Raw genomic sequence first — 19,679 nt, 5'->3', positions numbered from 1 at the left:
TAATTAATAAGTATATGCGTGCGATTAAAGCACGATTTTTTTCAAATCCAGAGGTTCACATTTGTTGGATGTGTCAAAGTGATGGCGAGTGCAGTCAAGATTTTAGTAGACCAGGGACTTTTTGGCAGTCAGACCTGTATTGGTCTGCTTCTGAGTGCAGGAGGAATTGTCGTAAGTGTGGAGATAATCAGGGGTGTCCATCCCCCCCAAGGCCAATGTCGCAATCCCCCTTAATCTCGTCATGCGTCCCTTCCAAATTATGTGGTAATCCACACGAAGTCTTTAATTACGATAGTGTGTCTACTGAAAGTAACGTTTGTTAAGCTTTATTGAACACGATACTTTATCTGCCCGTCCTTCTTAAACAGAGTTTCCATCCCCCATCTAGACCGTGGATGCATTACCCCTCAAAATATTTTGGTGAATACGTAATAATTCATTTTATTTTGCTACAATTGTCTGTTAAACTGTCCATATTTGTTAATGGTTCAAATTTTCGAAATAACGGAAAGCTAGCAATCTCAAGTATCATAATTATATAAATATGTATTTAAACAGTGTTTGTGGTTGGATAACAAGATTTCAATAACCCACAATTTGAGTATTTAACACAAAGTCTTACACAACCCTAGCTAGAAATTCCTAAGGCCGGTACGAGAATATATTAAGTTGCCTCCTTCAAAGAACTCACCCCCTCTGCTTGGGGTAATTAATTTTCTTTTAAGTAATCCATAGCAATAATTACATACATTTCATCTTAATTGCAAATTTCATTTGCTAAAGCAAAATTACCCTGCAGCATTAAGTTAGAAATGCGAATTTGACACTATTTATTTTCCTGTTTTATCGAGTAATGTGCAAGGCGTTACTATGAAGTACACAGTTAGTACAACTATTGCAGCATAGTCCACAGGGAATCAATAATAGAATAATATTGCTAATAGAACCATATGATCAAACTGACTGACCTTCTTTAAGTTAAGCAGTATACCGACACCAAACATTATATTTTAAGAAATTATATTATTAATAAATATCGAGAACATTGTTTATGTCTTGTGATGCAGCAACAGTATAATTCTTCATGTCGTCTCATGAAAATTCCAGACACACATTTTTGTAATGCAAGATTGCGAGCAAGAAAATTTTTATATCCATTTCTTTGCAAGCTTGTAAGAAAATTAATTTAATGGAACTTCAATACTTTCATATGATCCCTCGATATTTACTTTTTCCCATGTTGGGCGCCCAAACGTGAGCATACCATATCGCTAAATATAGTCCCCAAATATAATTTTGAACCCTAAAAAAATCCCTTGACAATCTAAGATGTTACACTTTGTTAAGAGCTCCATATCTCCTCGCTTCAAATTTAATATTCAACCCTTCAACCTAGATATTACTCCCTCCAAATATATATATATATATATATATATATATATATATATATATATATATATATATCCAAATCACATTTTCCGCTGCAATCTCAGACATAATATTAATACACAAGAGATGGATATCCCCCAAAATTTAATGCTCAGCCCTCCCCAACTAAAATTCCCACGATAATCTAAGATTTAACAATGATATTCAATAATCGAATATTGCCTCCCCTCCCCCAACGTTTAATCCTCAATCCTCCACCAGAATCCACGTGTCAATTTAAGACCCAATGTGTAAGAGTTGGAAATCCCCACTTCCTTAATAATAATAACATTACCCGTTATAATTTTCTTGGCAGTCTAGAATTTGCTATTTATGTAACCGCAATGGATAGTTAATAAAGTAATTCAACTTGTGCCAAATGCTGTACTGTTTCACATCAAATTTCCATCACAAAAAATTGTCCCCCCCCAAAAAAAATAATAAGTTGCTTGGACATAACACGAGTTCACAATCGCACCTGTGGGCATGATCGCTACCTCTAAATACTTCATTTTCTTCATGTAATGGATTAAATATGGTGTAATGTGTAAACGTCTTTACATTTATTTTGGAAATAATATATAAATGTTGAAATTTATATTAAGGAAAAAAATCCCCCTCCCAAAAATTTTGATGGCTCAATCTGCGCCACAATCCCCCCTTCCCCTGTGGTCACCCTTGGAGATAATCAATTTTCGATATGCACAGAAACCAATGACCGTGAATTTCAAAGTCGTAATCACTGTTATAATCCATTTGAAAATGAAAGCACAGTTTAATGCTTCACAAAAAGTTTAGAAATATGGAAGAATCAAGAAACTTGTCCCTTATTCTTTACATACTCTTTCAAACACTGACAACAATCAAATATTCTAAAACCTCACACTCCCTTGCTACATATACTTACCAGTACCACTATCTTGCTTTCATGCCTATCAACCCTCTATGTAACAGGTTGAACGTCTTCTCAGGTGTTTACTTCTTGCGAGATTTGTCAATCAAGTTCCATTTCATTTACATATTTTACAAGACATATTCATTTTTCTCCAAATATATTTCTGAACTCCACTTCTTTCCATACCTTAGCATTCATATCCCTGTACTATCATTCTTACGTCATGTAAGCATTTTCAATTACTTATTTCTAATTATTTAATTTTTAATTATTTAAGAGCCGCCGTGGTCTAGTTGGTATGGCGTCTGACTGCCACGCGGGAGACCCGGGTTTGATTCCCAGGGTGTGTGATCTAAGGTCGAAATTTTTACAGCATTGTCCCTGCATAATGTGGCTCTGCGTACCTGGCGGTAAAAGCCGCCGAAGCGCGGTGTTGATCGAAAGAGGCCAAGATAAAGAATGTGTGGGGACCTACCCCCCCCCCATTCCCTAAATGATCCTTCATGGCAGGGTCCTATATGCACGGGGAACTTTACCTTTTATTTTTTAGGAAATCATTTTTGAAAGTATTTCCATGTTATATCATGACATTATATTAATATCTTTGTATCGTCACGATTAGCAATAAAAGTGGCAGAGAAGCGACAAAATCTAATGCATTCAATCAATTTAATTTCTTCATGTTTTAGTAATGTACACTATTACAAGTTACAGTGTAATTTAAAATATTCTTCCGCACTGGCGGCGATTAGGGAGGGGTTGAGCGGGGGGGGGGGAAAGTTGCTCCACAATTTTATCCACTCTTGTTCAATCACTATGCTAAACATTATCTACAAAGGAAAAGAAAACTTTCGTTGCCCCCCAGTTTTGGAACCCAATAGCTGCCGATAATATTTTACGCAGCCGATACACTCGTTTTTCACCTTCTAGCACAGGCTCATTCATCTAACTAACTCTCCTTTCATTACAATAATCATTTTTGATATTTTTTTTGTTTCAATCATAGTTTTTTTAAAAAAATTAAAATTGCTTCCATGTTTTTTGGCACCATACATATACAGGGTGTCGCAAAACTCTTTCAACAACGCTTGGGTGCTGGTAGATATCATAAAAACAAGTAACTTTTCCCTATAAAGTTTACCTCGAAAGCGCTTAGTTTCTGCGCTATAAGAGCTTAAAACCTATCCTGTACGTATGCAACCCAACACAGCAAACGCTTGCTCTCACATAACTACCAGGGGCGCGTGGCAGGGTTGCCACTAGCGTTCCTCCTTAAGAGAGACGACTTCAAAGCAACAACTTGGGGAGTCTTGCCTGAGCAAAATCCAAAACATTAATGATACTTACGATGTTGTAAGAAGCAGTGACAGTATTTATAAACTGACCAAGACAAATAATGGGCAGACTGAAATTCAAGATTACTCATTCCAAAATATCTCCATAATTGATTGATTGATTGATTTGGTTTATTTTAATTCCCTTTTCTGCCACCTTTGGCTAATCGCGAAGATGAGGATGATATGATGAAATAACAAATGACACCAATGTCTAGGCCAGGATATAAACCCGAGATACCGGCGGCTTCCCCGATGGCGCAGTGGTAGCGTCGTCGCCTTGTAATCAAGGGGTCCCGGCATATAGTGGTTAGGATCCCACTTTAAACTGTAGGTCCAGTCTCGATTAGCCTTACTGTGCATAAAGTGGACTTAAAACAACAAATCAATCCAATCCAATCCGAGATACCGGCGCCGTAGAGAGCTGTGCTAACCACATCACCACGGAGTGTTTCTTCGTGTATCATGCGATATCAACAATTGCAAGGGACACGTGAGATAGGGGAAATCCAGGGGAAATCCACGAACGAACAAATGTAAACATGATGTGTTTGCTGCCTCGTTTCGAACACGCAGAATGTAATGTTATTAAAATTCACTTGAAAATTATTCCTATCTGTGCTAGTGTTATTGCTAATCGTGTTCGTCTCATAAGGAAGTAATTGAAAGGTTCTTTTAATTTAATGTTTGATTGATTTGATTTATCTTACTTAGCTTTTTGTGTCACTTTTGGCTAATTTGCGAATATGGGGATGGGTGATAATGTGATGAAGTTGATGAATGGACACTCACAAACATCCATGTCCAAGCAGGGATTCAAACCCAAGACCACTGGCATCGTAGTGCGAAGTTCTAACCACTCCGCCACGTGGATCTGCTGTTAATTTCATGAAACACGTCGTTTAGAAATGAATAAATTCACACATTAAAATTAGTGCCTATTAAAAGCCAAAGTCAAGAAATGCATACTTATATCAAGCGCTGAACTGCAAAGGTCACTCGTATTGCACAATGACAAAAAACAATTTTGCGAACAACAAACGTCTATTTAGTCGCCTTGGTGATCGAGTACGTTTAGTGATCGACACATGATCTCTATCGAAGGATCCTGATAAGAGCTCCGGCCTTGAGAAATATGTCACTGGATCATTCGTCTTCGTAGGTTCCGATTTTTCTGAAAAGGGAGCAGGTACTGCACCACTACACCTATTGGTGCATTGAACTTAACGTAAAAAGAACACTGTAAGAAAACTGAATTTAAAACGTCTGTTAGTTCTCTGATCTTAACGAATTATTTTGACTCTTGGAATAATAGTAGCGTTAGAAAAATCGAGTTTGAATATACTGACAAGGAAAGCTCATTTCTGCAGTAAAGGCATGTTTTGCTGCGAGTGTGATTGCAACCACGATGGTAGAGTCATTGTGCAATGCACTAGCAGCCAGCAGCTTTTGTTCGAATGTCAAATGTTCGAAACCAGGCAGAAAGCACATCATGTTTACATTTGCTCCTTCGTGGATTTCTCCTATCTCACGTGTCCCTTGCAATTGTTGATATCGCATGATACACGAAGAAACACTCTGTGGTGATGTGGTTAGCACAGCTCTCTACGGCGCCGGTATCTCGGGTTTAAATCCTGGCCTAGACATTGGTGTCATTTGTTATTTCATCATATCATCCTCATCTTCGCGATTAGCCAAAGGTGGCAGAAAAGGGAATTAAAATAAACCAAATCAATCAATCAATCAATTATGGAGATATTTTGGAATGAGTAATCTTGAATTTCAGTCTGCCCATTATTTGTCTTGGTCAGTTTATAAATACTGTCACTGCTTCTTACAACATCGTAAGTATCATTAATGTTTTGGATTTTGCTCAGGCAAGACTCCCCAAGTTGTTGCTTTGAAGTCGTCTCTCTTAAGGAGGAAAGCTAGTGGCAACCCTGCCACACGCCCCTGGTAGATATGTGAGAGCAAGCGTTTGCTGTGTTGGGTTGCATACGTACATGATAGGTTTTAAGCGCTTATAGCGCAGAAACTAAGCGCTTTCGAGGTAAACTTTATAGGGAAAAGTTACTTGTTTTTATGATATCTACCAGTACTCAAGCGTTGTTGAAAGAGTTTTGCGACACCCTGTATATCATTTTATAGAAAAGCTTTTTCTGGTAAATGGTCTTGTAAAATATTTGAACAGTTTGATTGAAGCAAATATATTTTTCTGATTCTGATACTGTATATGTGAACCTACTATGCAAATGTTTGTTGAGTGTGTTAATGAAACTATAGTAATTTCAGTAACTTTTCTTCTAGTGGAAACAAAGTATTCTGGATGAACATACTACACAATTGTAAATTAAAATATTTTTTATAGTCTTTGTAGCTGAAGTATGACATTTTTTTAACGATAGTTTGCAAAATATCAACTGACTTATTTATTTACAGTCTAATGATAATTACATTATTGTAGAGACGATTCCACGCAAGTACAAAAGGGATACCAAAAAACAGACGAAGGAAGGCCGGCTCAGCTCATTGACAAAGTCTAATAGGAACTGGACCTAGTTTAAAATAGTATCTGAACCACTGTGTATTGTGCTTTCAAAAGTGTATCCAACCCGAGACCAGTAGATTTTAAAATCACCAAACATTTCATATAATTGCTGACATTATGACGAGGTTGTTGAAAAGTAACATGAAATTGTAAGCATCTGGAGTTATTCATTGAAACAATTCACAAGACAGATCAGAATCATTAGTTTCTACGTAGTAAGAATTTAATCCTTATTACATGCAACTAAATGAATCAAGATTTAAAACTCCACATAATATATAATACATAGGCTATTTAGTTATGAGTAGCGTAAAACTTCACAATATTTCTCAAACTTTTGCTCCAACTGTTAGATCTCTATGAAAGAAGAATTAATATTCATTCATACAATACTCTTCATAATAACATTTACAATCATAATCATCTCTTGTCTGTGGAACTAGTACAAAATAACTGATCTTATTGTTATTTTTTTTACTTCCTCGCAAGGGGCTATAATTCATTTATTTCTTTATACCTCATATAAATGTTTAATTCTTACATCATATAGATTTTCAATAACTATTGTGAAAGTCACGCATTTGCATATGTATAAATATATTTACTTGTATTATATTGTGTCACGATTAATTATTTTTGTATATTTAATAATTCCCAGGACATTTTCCCCAGCCGGAGCCCCATCCTCAAGATATGGGTCACATTTTTATTGACTGCTCTTTATTATATTTCACTTTTATTTAAAAAATGATATTATTTCAAACATTGTTGATTCACTATATAAATATAATTCTTGTATATTTTAGTTTGTAAAAATATAGATACAAATAACAAGCAACCTAATAGTGTTGCATGTAAGTCTTGAAATCTGTAGTTTTTAGAAACAAATTGAATTTATTAGATTTGCTGGCTATTTTCACACACATGTAAAGTAAGACAAATCACAATACAAAATGGTGTATGAACTACAAGACACCAATATTAATAATTTAATTAAGACGGTAATATTTATTTTCTTTCCTGAACTTAAAGATCTCGAAGGTAGAAAACAAACAAACGAAAACTAAGCAGTTGTATATTATTAAGCACAAATCGTTGCAAAATATTGTCAATTTTAGATGCTATATGCGTAATGTATTAGTTATAAAATTTTAATCTTTATGGTGGAACGCACATAAAAATACACTAATATAAAGTTTAACAGTTATCAAATAATTATTAAGCTTTTGATTGATTGGTTTATTTGTCTTACTTCGCATTTCTTGCACTCGTGGAGACGAGGAGGAAATATGATGAAATTGGTGAAGGGACGGACACTCACAAGGAATACCCATGGCATTCTACTCGGGATTCGTGGTGTCGTAGTGTGCTGTGATAGCTACTCCGCCTCAGAGGGCGGCGAATTAAAGGCTTATAATAACATTTTTGCCAATAAAGAAAATAATATTTAAATTTCTAAAATGCCTTTCTGAATTTTTTTGTGTTATTCAGAGAAAGATACTAATCAATAAAGTTGTAACAGTGATTAATTACAAAATACTTATGCAAATAATGTGTCATTATCGAATGTTTCAGGAGTGTGCTGGAGCTGTACCGACCATGGCTGTGAGGTAGACTACGAACACACAGAAGATTGTACTGATTACGATTTGTTTGACTCTCTTGGTGAATGCCGTATGGAATGTGGTAAGTGTCCTGGCGTCGTGTCTCTATACATGTGAAAGTTTACAAACTAGGATATTTTTTTTATTCCAAGTATCACTTATGAAATGAAATTAAAGTGAAAATTATGCACAATTTGGATCTAATATTACAAACATTGGTTTCATGGCTTTTAAATAGCATATTGTTTGTCAAACCTATTTCCTTTTTACGCTAAAGTTGCTGACCAAGGCAGTTTATTAAGATTTAAAAACACTCCACATGTAACGTTTCTACCCTCTATCAGGTTCTTCCTCAGGCGAAGTACTATATTAATAGTTTAGTATGGAATCAAAACTTAATTATGTTACTATTATTTTTTATACAAGTGGGATTTTATATGTAACGTCTCCACTCAATTTACATGTAGTTTAGTTAGGGTATAATAATAAACGATAAGAAGACTAATTAATACTAATTTTTTTTCTAATTGTCACATTTATATCTTAAGCTCTGAAGTACCGCACTTCGTTTATGAAACAAACATTACTTTGAAGAATCTATTTATGATAATTTTCACCCGTCACAAAATTTGTCAAACCCGTCTCACTCAAGAACGTTCATGAAAAGGTATTTTCTTATATTAAATAAAAATAAAGTCATCTAAATGTCTAGTAATTTTTTTTGTGAAAATAAAATATTTTCAGTAAACCCATATATTTCACAGAGTTTCCTGAAAGAGTGAGGAAGGTACTTAAGTCATGTCAGATAAATGTCACACCCATCACAAATACAAGAAATGTATTTTCTGTTGCTGAGAATTGAGATTTGGAAGGAATATTCTGAAATTCAATAACTTTCATGAAAGAAAATTAAAATAAATGAATTAATAGAGCTGCATATATGAAGGTGCTAACAAAATAATTTAAAAAATGAATGTAAATTGGTCTGCATGTCACACCCGACACAATGGAATTGCCCATACATATTCAACATTTTCATATAAACTGCATCAAAGTTGTAGCTATTGAAATATTATTAAGTGATGTTGCTCCCAAGTAAACTTTTCATTGTATTATGGATGGGAATCACAAAATTCAGTAGCTTCAATTGATTGAATTGTTGTTTGAAGTCCACTTTATTGACAAAGTCTAACTGGAACTGGGCCTAGTTTAAAATAGTATCTGAACCACTGTGCATTGTGACTCCACCAGGTATACAAATCGAGACCTGTAGATTTTAAAATCACCAATCATTTTATATAATTGGTGACATTATGACGAGGTTGTTGAAAAGTAACAAGAACTTGTAGGCATGTCACATCTGGAGTTATTTATTGAAACATTTCACAAGACAGATGTGAATCATTAGTTTCTAGTTTGAACGTAATCCTTATTACATGAAACTAGATCCATTAAACGTTTAAAATCCACAAAATATATCATACATAGGCTATTTAGTTATGAGTAGCGTAAAACTTCACATTATTTCTGTAATTTTACTCCAAATCGTAGATGTCTATGAAAGAAGAATTAAAATTTATTCATACAATCCTTTTCATAATAACATTTATTACAATCAAAATCATCTCTTGTCTGTGGAAGTAGTACAATACGAGGGTCACTATTTATATTTTGAGCCTTGGCAACACTGATTGAAGTTAGGCGCGATTTGACGTTTGCACGGAATCGTCTGGCATTATTGACCATAACGTACTTCAAATGTTTTGTCAATAGCTTCATTTGTGTTGTTTATGTTGCCTTGGAGATTGCGCGACAACAGTAAAATGGAATTAACTCGTGAACATTTTCGTGACATGATTTTTTACGATTTTCGACGTGGATTATCAAGACAAGAGTGCATCGATCAACTTACTTCCACATTTGTGCATGAAGCCGCATCCTTTGCCACTGTGAAACGCTGGTATAACGAATTTAATCGTGGCCGCCATTCGCTCACCGACGAGATTCGCGAAGGTCGTCCAAAATCAGTTGTTGTTCAAGAAAACATTGATGCTGTGCAAAACCTAATACTGCAAGATCGTCATGTGACATACTGTGAGATTGAGGCAACCATAGGCATTAGTTCCACCAGCATATATAAAATATTACATGATCATTTAGCTGTGAGAGAGGTATGTTCTCGTTGGATCCCACACAATTTGACAAAAACTCAAAAAGACGCTCGCGTCAATTGGTGCAAACAAATGCTCAATAAATACAATCGTGGTGCTTCAAAAGACGTATATAAGATTGTAACAGGTGACGAATCAGGGATATATGCATATGAGCCGGAACGTAAACAGCAGTCGACTGTATGGGTGTTTCAAGATGAACCCTATCCAACAAAAGTTGTTCGCGCTCGAAGCACATCGAAACAAATGGTCGCCTGTTTTTTCGGGAAAACTGGTCATGTGGCAACTGTGCCTTTAGAGGAACGTAGAACGGTCAACTCTGAATGGTACACAACAATTTGTTTGCCAGAGGTCTTCGGTCAAATACGGAAAACAAACAAACGCCGTCGGATCATTCTTCATCAAGACAATGCCAGCTGTCACACATCTCGTCTAACAACCGACTTTATGAACAGTCAAAAAATCGAATTGATGGGTCATCCGCCGTACAGTCCTGATTTGGCACCCAATGACTTCTTCTTGTTCCCGAATGTCAAGAATAAATTGCGTGGACAACGATTTTCGTCGGCGGAAGACGCCGTTAATGCGTTCAAAAACCATATTATGGAGGTGTCTCAAGAAGATTGGAAAAACTGCTTTGACAAATGGTTCGAACGAATGCAAAAGTGTATTGGCCATAAAGGAGAATACTTCGAAAAACAATAAAGCAGTTTTCAATGCCAAATTCCTGTTTTTTCATTGTTAGGCTCAAAATATAAATAGTGACCCTCGTATAACTGACCTAATTGTTATTTTTGTCAACTTCCTGACAAGGGGCTATAATTCCTTCCTTTCTTTATACTTCATAATAATGTTTAACACTTACAATGAAATATATTTTCAATAACAATTTTGAAATTCAAGCATTTGTATATTTTTAAATATATATATATAGTTGTATTATATTTCGTCACGATTAATTACTTTGTATATTTTATACTTTCTAGGATATATCCCCGATCCCGATCCTGACGGTATGAGGCACATTTATGTTGACTGCTTTTTATTTATTATATTTCATTCATAGATATAAATAACAAACAACCTAATAGTGTTGCATGTAAGTCTTGAAATCTGTACTTTTTAGTAACAAATTGAATTTATTAGATTTGCTCTCTATTTTCACACACATGTAAAATAAAACAAATCACAATACAAAATGGTGTATGAACTACAAGACACAACTATTAATAATTTAATTAATACGGTATTATTTATTTTCTCTCCTGAACTTAAAGATCTCGCTGACGGCATGCACTACTTAATAATATACCTATATATATATATAAAAATATTAGATTTTTCATTTGAATGTAGAACCCGAGAGTTAATATAATTTAACTTTGAATATGTTTTGTCCTAGAAGGGAAAAAACCCAAAACTACACATTTGTATATTATTAAGCACCAATCGTTCCAAAATACTGTCAAATTTAGATGCCATATTCGTAAGAAATTAGTTATAAAATTTTAATCTTCATGGTGAAACGCACACAAAAATACACTGATATAAAATTTAACAGTTCTCAAATAATTATTAAGCTTTGGATTGATTGATTTAATTTGTCTTATTTCGCTTTTCTGCCAATCGCGAAGACGAGGATCAAATATGATGAAATTGATGAAGGGACACTCACAAGAACACCCATGGCATTCGACTCGGTGTTCTTGTTGTCGTAGTGAGCTGTGATGGCGACTTCACTACAGAGGTCGGCGAATTAAAGACTCATAATAACCTTTTTGAGAATGAAGAAAATATTATTTAAATTTACAAAATGCCTTTTTTAATTCTTTTGAATTATTCAGAGAAAGATATTAAAGCAATGCATTTATAACAATCATTAATTTCAAAATATATATGTAAATAAATAATCGAATGTTTAAAGACAGTGCTGGAGGTGTAAAAGCAGTGGCGATGTGGGATTTTATGTGTAGTGTTTCCACCTAATACAGTTTAGTTATATTATAATAATATGCCATAATAAAAATAATTAATTCTATTTTTGATCTAATTGTATCATTTATTGTTTCTATATCTTTAGCTCTGAATTACCCTACTTCATTTATGAAACGAGTATTAGACTTAAGAATCTATTTCTGATGATTTTCACCCGTCACAATATTTGTAACACCCGTCGCACTCAAGAACGTTTGTAAAAAATGAATTTTCTAATATTGAAAAAAAATCATCTAATTGTCTAGTAAATTTATTTTGTAAAATATATATTTTTTGTCAGTAAACCCCGTATACTTCACAGATATTTTGAAAGACTAAGGAAGTTCCTAAAGTCATGTCTCAGATGTGACAAGCCCGTCACAAGTACAAGAAATGTATTTTCTGTAGTTGAGAATTGAGATATGCGAGGAATATTCTGAAATTAAATAACTTTCATCAAGGAAAATAAAATTACATGAATTGATATAGCTGCATATAGTTAGGTGCTAACAAGATAATTAAAAATGAATGTAAATTTGTCTGAATGTGAACCCGTCAAAATGGAATTGCCCATACATAATCAACATTTTGATAAAAACTGAATGAAAGGTGAGGCTATTGAAATACTATTAAGTGATGTTGCTCCCAAGTAATCTTTTCATTGTATTATGGATGGGAATCACAACATTCAGTAGCTTCAATTGATTTAATTGTTGTTTTAAGTCCACTTCATTGACAAAGCCTAATCGGAACTGGACCTAGTTTAAAATAGTATCTGAACAACTGTGGATTGTGCCTTCAACTGTGTATCAAACATGAGACCAGTACATTTTTAAATCACCAATCATTTCATATATTTGCTGACATTGTGACGAGGTTGTTGAAAAGTAACATGAACGTGTAGGCATGTGAGGATACATTGAATTCGCATCTGGAGTTATTTATTGAAACAATTCACAAGACAGATGTATATCATTAGTTTCTAGTATGAAGTTAATCCTAATTACATGAAACTAAATGAATCAAGAGTTAAAAGTCCACATAATATATCATACGTAGGCTATTTCGTTATGTGTAGAGTAAAACTTCACATTATTTCTCAAAACTTTGCTCCAAGTGGTATATCTCTATGAAAGAGGAATTAATATTAATTCATACCATCCTCTTGCTGATAAAATTTACCACAATCATAATCATCTCTTGTCTGTGGAAGTATATACAATAACTGATCTATTTTTTATTTTTTTAACTTCCTCGCAAGGGGCTATAATCTATCCCTTTTTTTATACCTCATATAAATGTTTAACACATACTTTCATATTAAATTTAATAACAATTGTGAAAGTCACGCATTTTCATATTTCCGTATAGTTGTATTATATTGTGTCACGATTAACAATTTTTGTATATATAATAATTTGTAGGACATCATCATCACCATCATGAAGGTATGAGTCACATTTTTATTGACTGCTCTTTATTATATTTCATTTTTATTTAATAAGTAATATTTTTTGAAACATTAAAGTTTCACTTTATAAATATAATTCTTGTATATCTTAGTTTACGAAAACAACCCAATAGTGTTGCATGTAAGTTTCGAAATCTGTAGTTTTTAGAAACAAATTGAATTTATTAGATTTTCTGGGTATTTTCACACACAAGTAAACTGAAACAAATCACAATACAAAATTGGGTTTGAACTGCAAGACACAAATATTAATAATTTAATTAATAATTTAACTTTGAATATTTTGTGCCAAGAAGGTAAAAAACAAATAAACCAAAACTACACAGTTGTCTATTATTAAGGACTTATCGTTCCAAAATAATGTCAAATATAGATGCTATATGCCTAAGAAATGAACTATCAAATTTTAATCTTTATGGTGAAACGCTCATAAAAATAAACTTATGAGTCAATCTATATGAAGTCATACAACATGGTTGCTTGACAATGTTTAAAAAGTATATTTTTTGTGTGGTGTGAGCCTCATATGTTGACAGTTCAGAACCACTGTTATTTTATTTTTACTATCACCGATTTGAAGATGGCGGGCAGTTTTTTTATCATGACGCGCGTCATTTTCTCCATTCGTAAGCATCAGCGGCAACTTTTTTTCTCAGCTCTGGTAAGTTCTACGACAATGAGACAAATCTGTGATGTTAAGCATATATTAGGCTATAATTATATTTCTGTGTAATTTTCTAAATATTATTCCTTCATAAGAAATTTTAAGGTCAAAATTGTGTATTTTAATCGGTCAAAATGACATTTTCGAACATTTTTTTTTGGGGGGGGGGAAGGCAGTTTGTTTAACACTTGATTTTTTTTTTGCAAGTACCTGTGCACCAATAGAGTATGTCAAAATTATTTGAAGCTTGAGACTTTAATATATTTTTCTACAGGGTCATAAACATGTACTTTTTGTTAGAAGTTTAAAATCTTCAATGGAGAAGCGGGAAAGTCTTATAAGTGCAGTGTATGGTTTCTCAAAATCCAAAATGCGTTTACAAGGTAACGAAGAAAATAAAAACATAGGAAGTTTTACTTTTCAGCACGCCTTCGTATATATACTTTATTGTAGATCCATTTCAGGATTGTAATGTTGTTGATTGTCATTCCAAATTACAGTTTACAGAATTATAACACAAAATGTTAATAAAAAATGAAATTAGGCATACCATATTTAATGCAAAATATTGAATTTTTCACGAGTTTTGTATCTCTTAAACCAATTGAATCTCAAACTCAAAATTTTTACTGAAGTTACTTATCATGGAGTACTGTATTGTGTACAAATTCCAGATTTTTAAACAACTGCCCACCAGAGATATTTAACCCTGAACTTGTAATTTTTTAACAAAAAGTACAAGTTTATGACCCTGTAGAAAAAATTATTAAAGTCTCAAGCTTCAAATAATTTTGATATGCTCTATTAGTGCACAGGTACTTGCACAAAAAATTCAAGTGTTAGACAAACTGCCTTCCCCCATAAAAAATGTCCGAAAATGTCATTTTGAGCGATTAAAATACACAATTTTGACCTTAAAATTTTTTATGAAGGAATAATATTTAGAAAATTACACAGAAATATAATTGTAGCCTAATATGTGCTTAACATCACAGATTTTGTCTCACTGTCCTAGGACTTACCAGAGCTGCCACGGATGCTTACGAATGGAGAAAATGACGCGCGCCATGATAAAAAACTACCCGCCATCTTCAAATCGGTGATAGTAGAAATAAAATAACAGTGGTTCTGAACTGTCAACATATGAGGCTCACACCACACAAAAAATATACTTTTTTAAAAATTGTCAAGCAACCATGTTGTATGACTTCATATGGATTGACCCCTATATATAAAATTTAACAGTTCTCAAATAATTATTAATTAAATTAATTTGTATTACTTCGCTTTTCTGTCATTCGCGTACACGAGGATGAAATTTTACGAAAATGATGAAGGGACACTCACATAGAACTCCCATGGATTTCGATTCGGTGTTCCTTTTGTCGTTGTGTGCTCTGATAGCCACTCCGCCACTGAGGTCGGCGAATTAAAGGCTTATAATAACCTTTTTGCGAATAAAGAAAATTTTGTTTAAATTTCCAAAATGCCTTTCTGAATTGTTTTGTGTTGCTCAGAAAAAGATACTAAAGCAAAAAGTTATAACAGTCATTAATTACAAAATATCTATGTAAATTAGATATTATTATCGAATGTTTCAGGACTGTACTGGAAGTGTACCAGCAGTGGCGAAGTGAAATCTTATGTGTATTGTCTTCACTTAAGTTAGTTTAGTCATGGTATAGTAATATACCATAAGAAAACTATTTAATTATATTTTTGTTCTAATTGTCTCATTTATTGTTTCTATATCTTATACTCTGAAGTACCCTACTTCATCTATGAAACAAACATTAGTTTGAATAATCTATTTATGATAATTTTCACCCGTCACAAAATTTGTCACACCCCTCACACTCAAGAACGTTTATGAAAAAAGTATTTGATAATATTTAAAGAAATAAAATCACTTATATATCGAGTAAGGTTTGTTTTGTGAAATAAAATAAAATTGTTTCAGTAAAGCCATATACTTCACAGAGTTTTCTGAAGGACTGAGGAAGGTCCTTAAGTCATATCTCAGAAGTGTCACACCCGTCACAAGTCCAAGAAATGTATTTTCTGTAGTTGAGAATTGAGATGCGGGAGGAATATTCTGAAATTCAATAATTTTCATCAAGGAAAATGAAATTACATGAATTGATAGAGCTGCGTATATGAAGGTGCTAAGAAAATAATTTAGAAAAATGAGTGTAAGTTCGTCTGAATGTCACACCCATCACAGTGGATTTGTACATGAATAATCAACATTTTCATATAAACAGAATGAAAAGTGAAGCTATGGAAATATTATTAAGTGATGTTGCTCCCATGTAATTTTTTTGTTGCATTGTGGACCGTAATCAAAACGCTCAGTGGCTTTCATTGATTGAATTGTTGTTTGAAGTTCACTTCATTGACAAAGTCTGTTCGGAACTGGACCTAATTTAAAATAGTATCTGAACCACCGTGCATTGTGCCTCCACCGTGTATCCACCCAGAGACCAGTAGATTTTAAAATCATAAATCATTTCATATTTTTGCTGACATTATGACGAGGTTGTTGAAAAGTAAATTGAATTTGTAGGCATGTGAGGATACATTGAATTCACATCTGGAGTTATTTATTGAAACAATTCACAAGACAGATGTGAATCATTGGCTTCTAGTATGCACTTAATCCTCATTACATGCAAGTAAATGAATTAAGAGTTAAAAATGGCCATAATATTGGTAAGGACGGCGCAAACGGACACCCTAAGCACAATTTTCAAAATAAATCTGGAACGTTTTATTTAAAACTGAAAGTAACTGTTGGCATGGAATGTGTGAACGTTCAGTTAACATGTGATAGCACATAGTATGCAAAACAAAGAAGATCTGTCTCAAAATAATTTGATCAATCCCCGGATGCGGCAGTGTCCGTTTATCCCGCACGTTCGGGGCAGACGGTCATTTGGTCGTGGCAGATGGACACGTGATGATTTATGAACTATCATCACTCTCACAATAACAACACACAAAATATGGGTCATTTCCGTTTGCAACACAAATTACATTGAACCAGAGATATCGCTCTAAGCACTGCGCCCAATTTTGACCCTGCTTGTACACATCTTTGCATACACGGCACTCATCACTTGTGGTGCATTTAATCTCTTTGATTTTTTTGCTGCAGCTTTCAGTTTTTTGTCTTTGAGGCAAGCGATGAAGGAAGAATCCGTCAATACATGTGATTGTCCAGTTTTGCGTTTCCTGCTGCAGGTCCCAGAAGATGATGGCAAAGGGTTCAGCTCCTTTAATTCTTCCACGAGATGACACATCCTCTTCTCTTGCTGTAGGCTCAGATGATCGTTCGTCTTGAGCATGGACAGTTACTCGTACAGGAACAAAGACATGCCCAGGCAGTCGTTCTGGATTAAAGGGATATATCCTACAAGCATTGAACCCATTTACAGCATTGTTCGTTCTCGATTTCTCACAATCCTGTAACAGGGCACATTGTATTAGAAACACAAACATTTGGAAGGTATAAAATGCATTACATACAATTCACACTTGTCATTTCCATTACTGAGTAAAAGATACATTAGAATCTAAAAAAAAGTACTTAACAATAGTTAAATGAAATACAATTCGTCTATCTCCGTTTGCCTCAATGGCAACCTGCACATCTGCTCCACTTGTAACCTTTGACCTTACATTCCGAAAAAGTCCACTAGATGGCAGCACAATGTTGGCAGCATGTGTGTATCTAGAAAGGAATCACTGGCATCACCGCACTTGAAATCACAACTTCGGCGGGAGCATAGTAGTCTATGCAATCCTTTTGTTCGCAACACATTTTTTTTAGTATTCAGGATTTTGCGTGTACATTTTGTGCTAATCTGGTCAGGATTTTAGGCTGGATGGGCATTCCTTCTTTACGATTTCTTCCGATGCTCAACACACCAGCTCGCAAACGTTCAGGTTCGTATACAACTGCAACTGCTGCATTGTAGCGAACTTCAAACCGAAAATATTAGTAGTTTGCTTAGGAGATCTCCCTTTGCCCCAGAGTCCGTTTTCCCCGTCCTTACCCTATCATACATAGGCTATTTAGTTATGTGTAGCGTATAACTTCACATTATTTTTCAAACGTTTGCTCTAAATAGTAGATCTCTATGAAATAAGAATTAATATTCATTCATACAATCCTCTTCCTAATAACATTTACCACAATAAAAATCGTCTCTTGTATGTAGAAGTATTACAAGATAACTAATCTAATTCATATTTACTTAACTTCCTCGCAAGGGGCAATAATGTTTTCCATTCTTTATACCTCATATTAATGTTAAACACATACATTCATATAGATTTTCAATAACAATTGTGAAAGTCACGCATTTGCATATTTGCGTATAGTTGTATTATATTGTGTCACGATTAATTATTTTTGAATATTTAATACTTTCTAGAACATAGGCACCGTCATGAGGGTATGCGTCACATTTTTATTAACTGCTCTTTATTATATTTTATTTTCAATTAAGAAATAATTTTATTTCAAACATTTGAATTTCACTGTATAAATATAATTCTTGTATATCTTAGTTTACGAAAATATAGATTTAAATAACAATCAACCCAACAGTGTTGAATGTAAGTTTTCGAAATCTGTAGATTTTAGAAACAAATTTAATTTATTACATTTGCTGGGTATTTTCACACACATGTAAACAAAAACAAATCACAATACAAAATGGGGTCTGAACTACATGATCAAGTACTAATAATTTATATAAGAGTTTAATATTTATTTTCTTTCCCGAACTTAAAGATTTCGCTGACAATATACACTATATATATATATATATATATATATATATATATATATATATATATATATATATATATATATATATATATATATATTAGTTTTGTCATTTGAATTTCCAAGTTTCAGATAGAACAAGTCAAGATGGTTATAGGTAAACACAGGAAAGGTTAAATATAAACTTAAGACATAAACAAGGAAAAAAACAAAGATTTACATATTCATTTTTAGGGAAGATCGGAAAATACTTTCAGGGGCAAAAATGTCTATGTTTGTGGGTAGTTTATTGTAGAACTGGGGCAGCCTGTGGAAGAGAGCGCGCTGTATAAGGGAAAGCCTAGCGGTAGAGTTGTGGAACAATTCAGGGTTTCGGGTCTATCGAGAGGGAACTCTGAAGTTGAATTCTGTAAGCAGAAATTCAGATCTTAATTTTCCATTGATGATTTTATAGAAAAATTTCATATCGGCCATATCGCGTTGGGTCTGCAGTGACTGGATGTTCAAAGTAGTCAGGATGTCAGATTTCTGAAGATGCCGCAGAGAAGGAATTCTATGACGAACAATGGCGGTAAAGAAGCTGAGGACGGAATCCGTGCTAGAAAGATTTGTATTGGAAGCCATGGCCCAGACTGGAGACCAGTATTCAAGAATCGGAAAAATGAATGACTTGAAAAATAGGCTAAGAGAAGTTGGGGTATCAATTTCACTGAATCTGTAGAGGAGGCCTAAGAGGCGCATTGCACTTTTAGTTGTAGCTGCGATGTGTTCCTTAAAGTTCGTTCAGTTTTTAAT

At 33.9% G+C, this 19,679-nt stretch overlaps 1 protein-coding gene across 8 annotated transcripts in view; it reads left to right on the top strand.

Annotated features, from left to right (window-relative positions):
* Positions 1 to 19,679, top strand: part of LOC145978626 (uncharacterized) — a 114,864-nt gene that overhangs the window by 16,906 nt on the left and 78,279 nt on the right. For all 8 annotated transcript variants that reach the window (XM_083111376.1, XM_083111375.1, XM_083111373.1 and 5 more), the window contains exons 2-5: positions 7,781 to 7,891; positions 10,967 to 10,993; positions 13,379 to 13,402; positions 18,529 to 18,549. In XM_083111376.1, coding sequence (XP_082967502.1) covers positions 7,781 to 7,891; positions 10,967 to 10,993; positions 13,379 to 13,402; positions 18,529 to 18,549 — 183 coding nt within the window. The remainder of the gene's footprint in view (positions 1 to 7,780; positions 7,892 to 10,966; positions 10,994 to 13,378; positions 13,403 to 18,528; positions 18,550 to 19,679) is intronic.

Source organism: Lepisma saccharinum, chromosome 25 (assembly GCF_977018435.1).
Source record: "Lepisma saccharinum chromosome 25, izLepSacc3.1, whole genome shotgun sequence".
Taxonomy (NCBI): domain Eukaryota; kingdom Metazoa; phylum Arthropoda; class Insecta; order Zygentoma; family Lepismatidae; genus Lepisma; species Lepisma saccharinum.
Note: the sequence above shows the minus strand (reverse complement) of the source record. Positions and strands in the feature narration are given on the sequence as shown.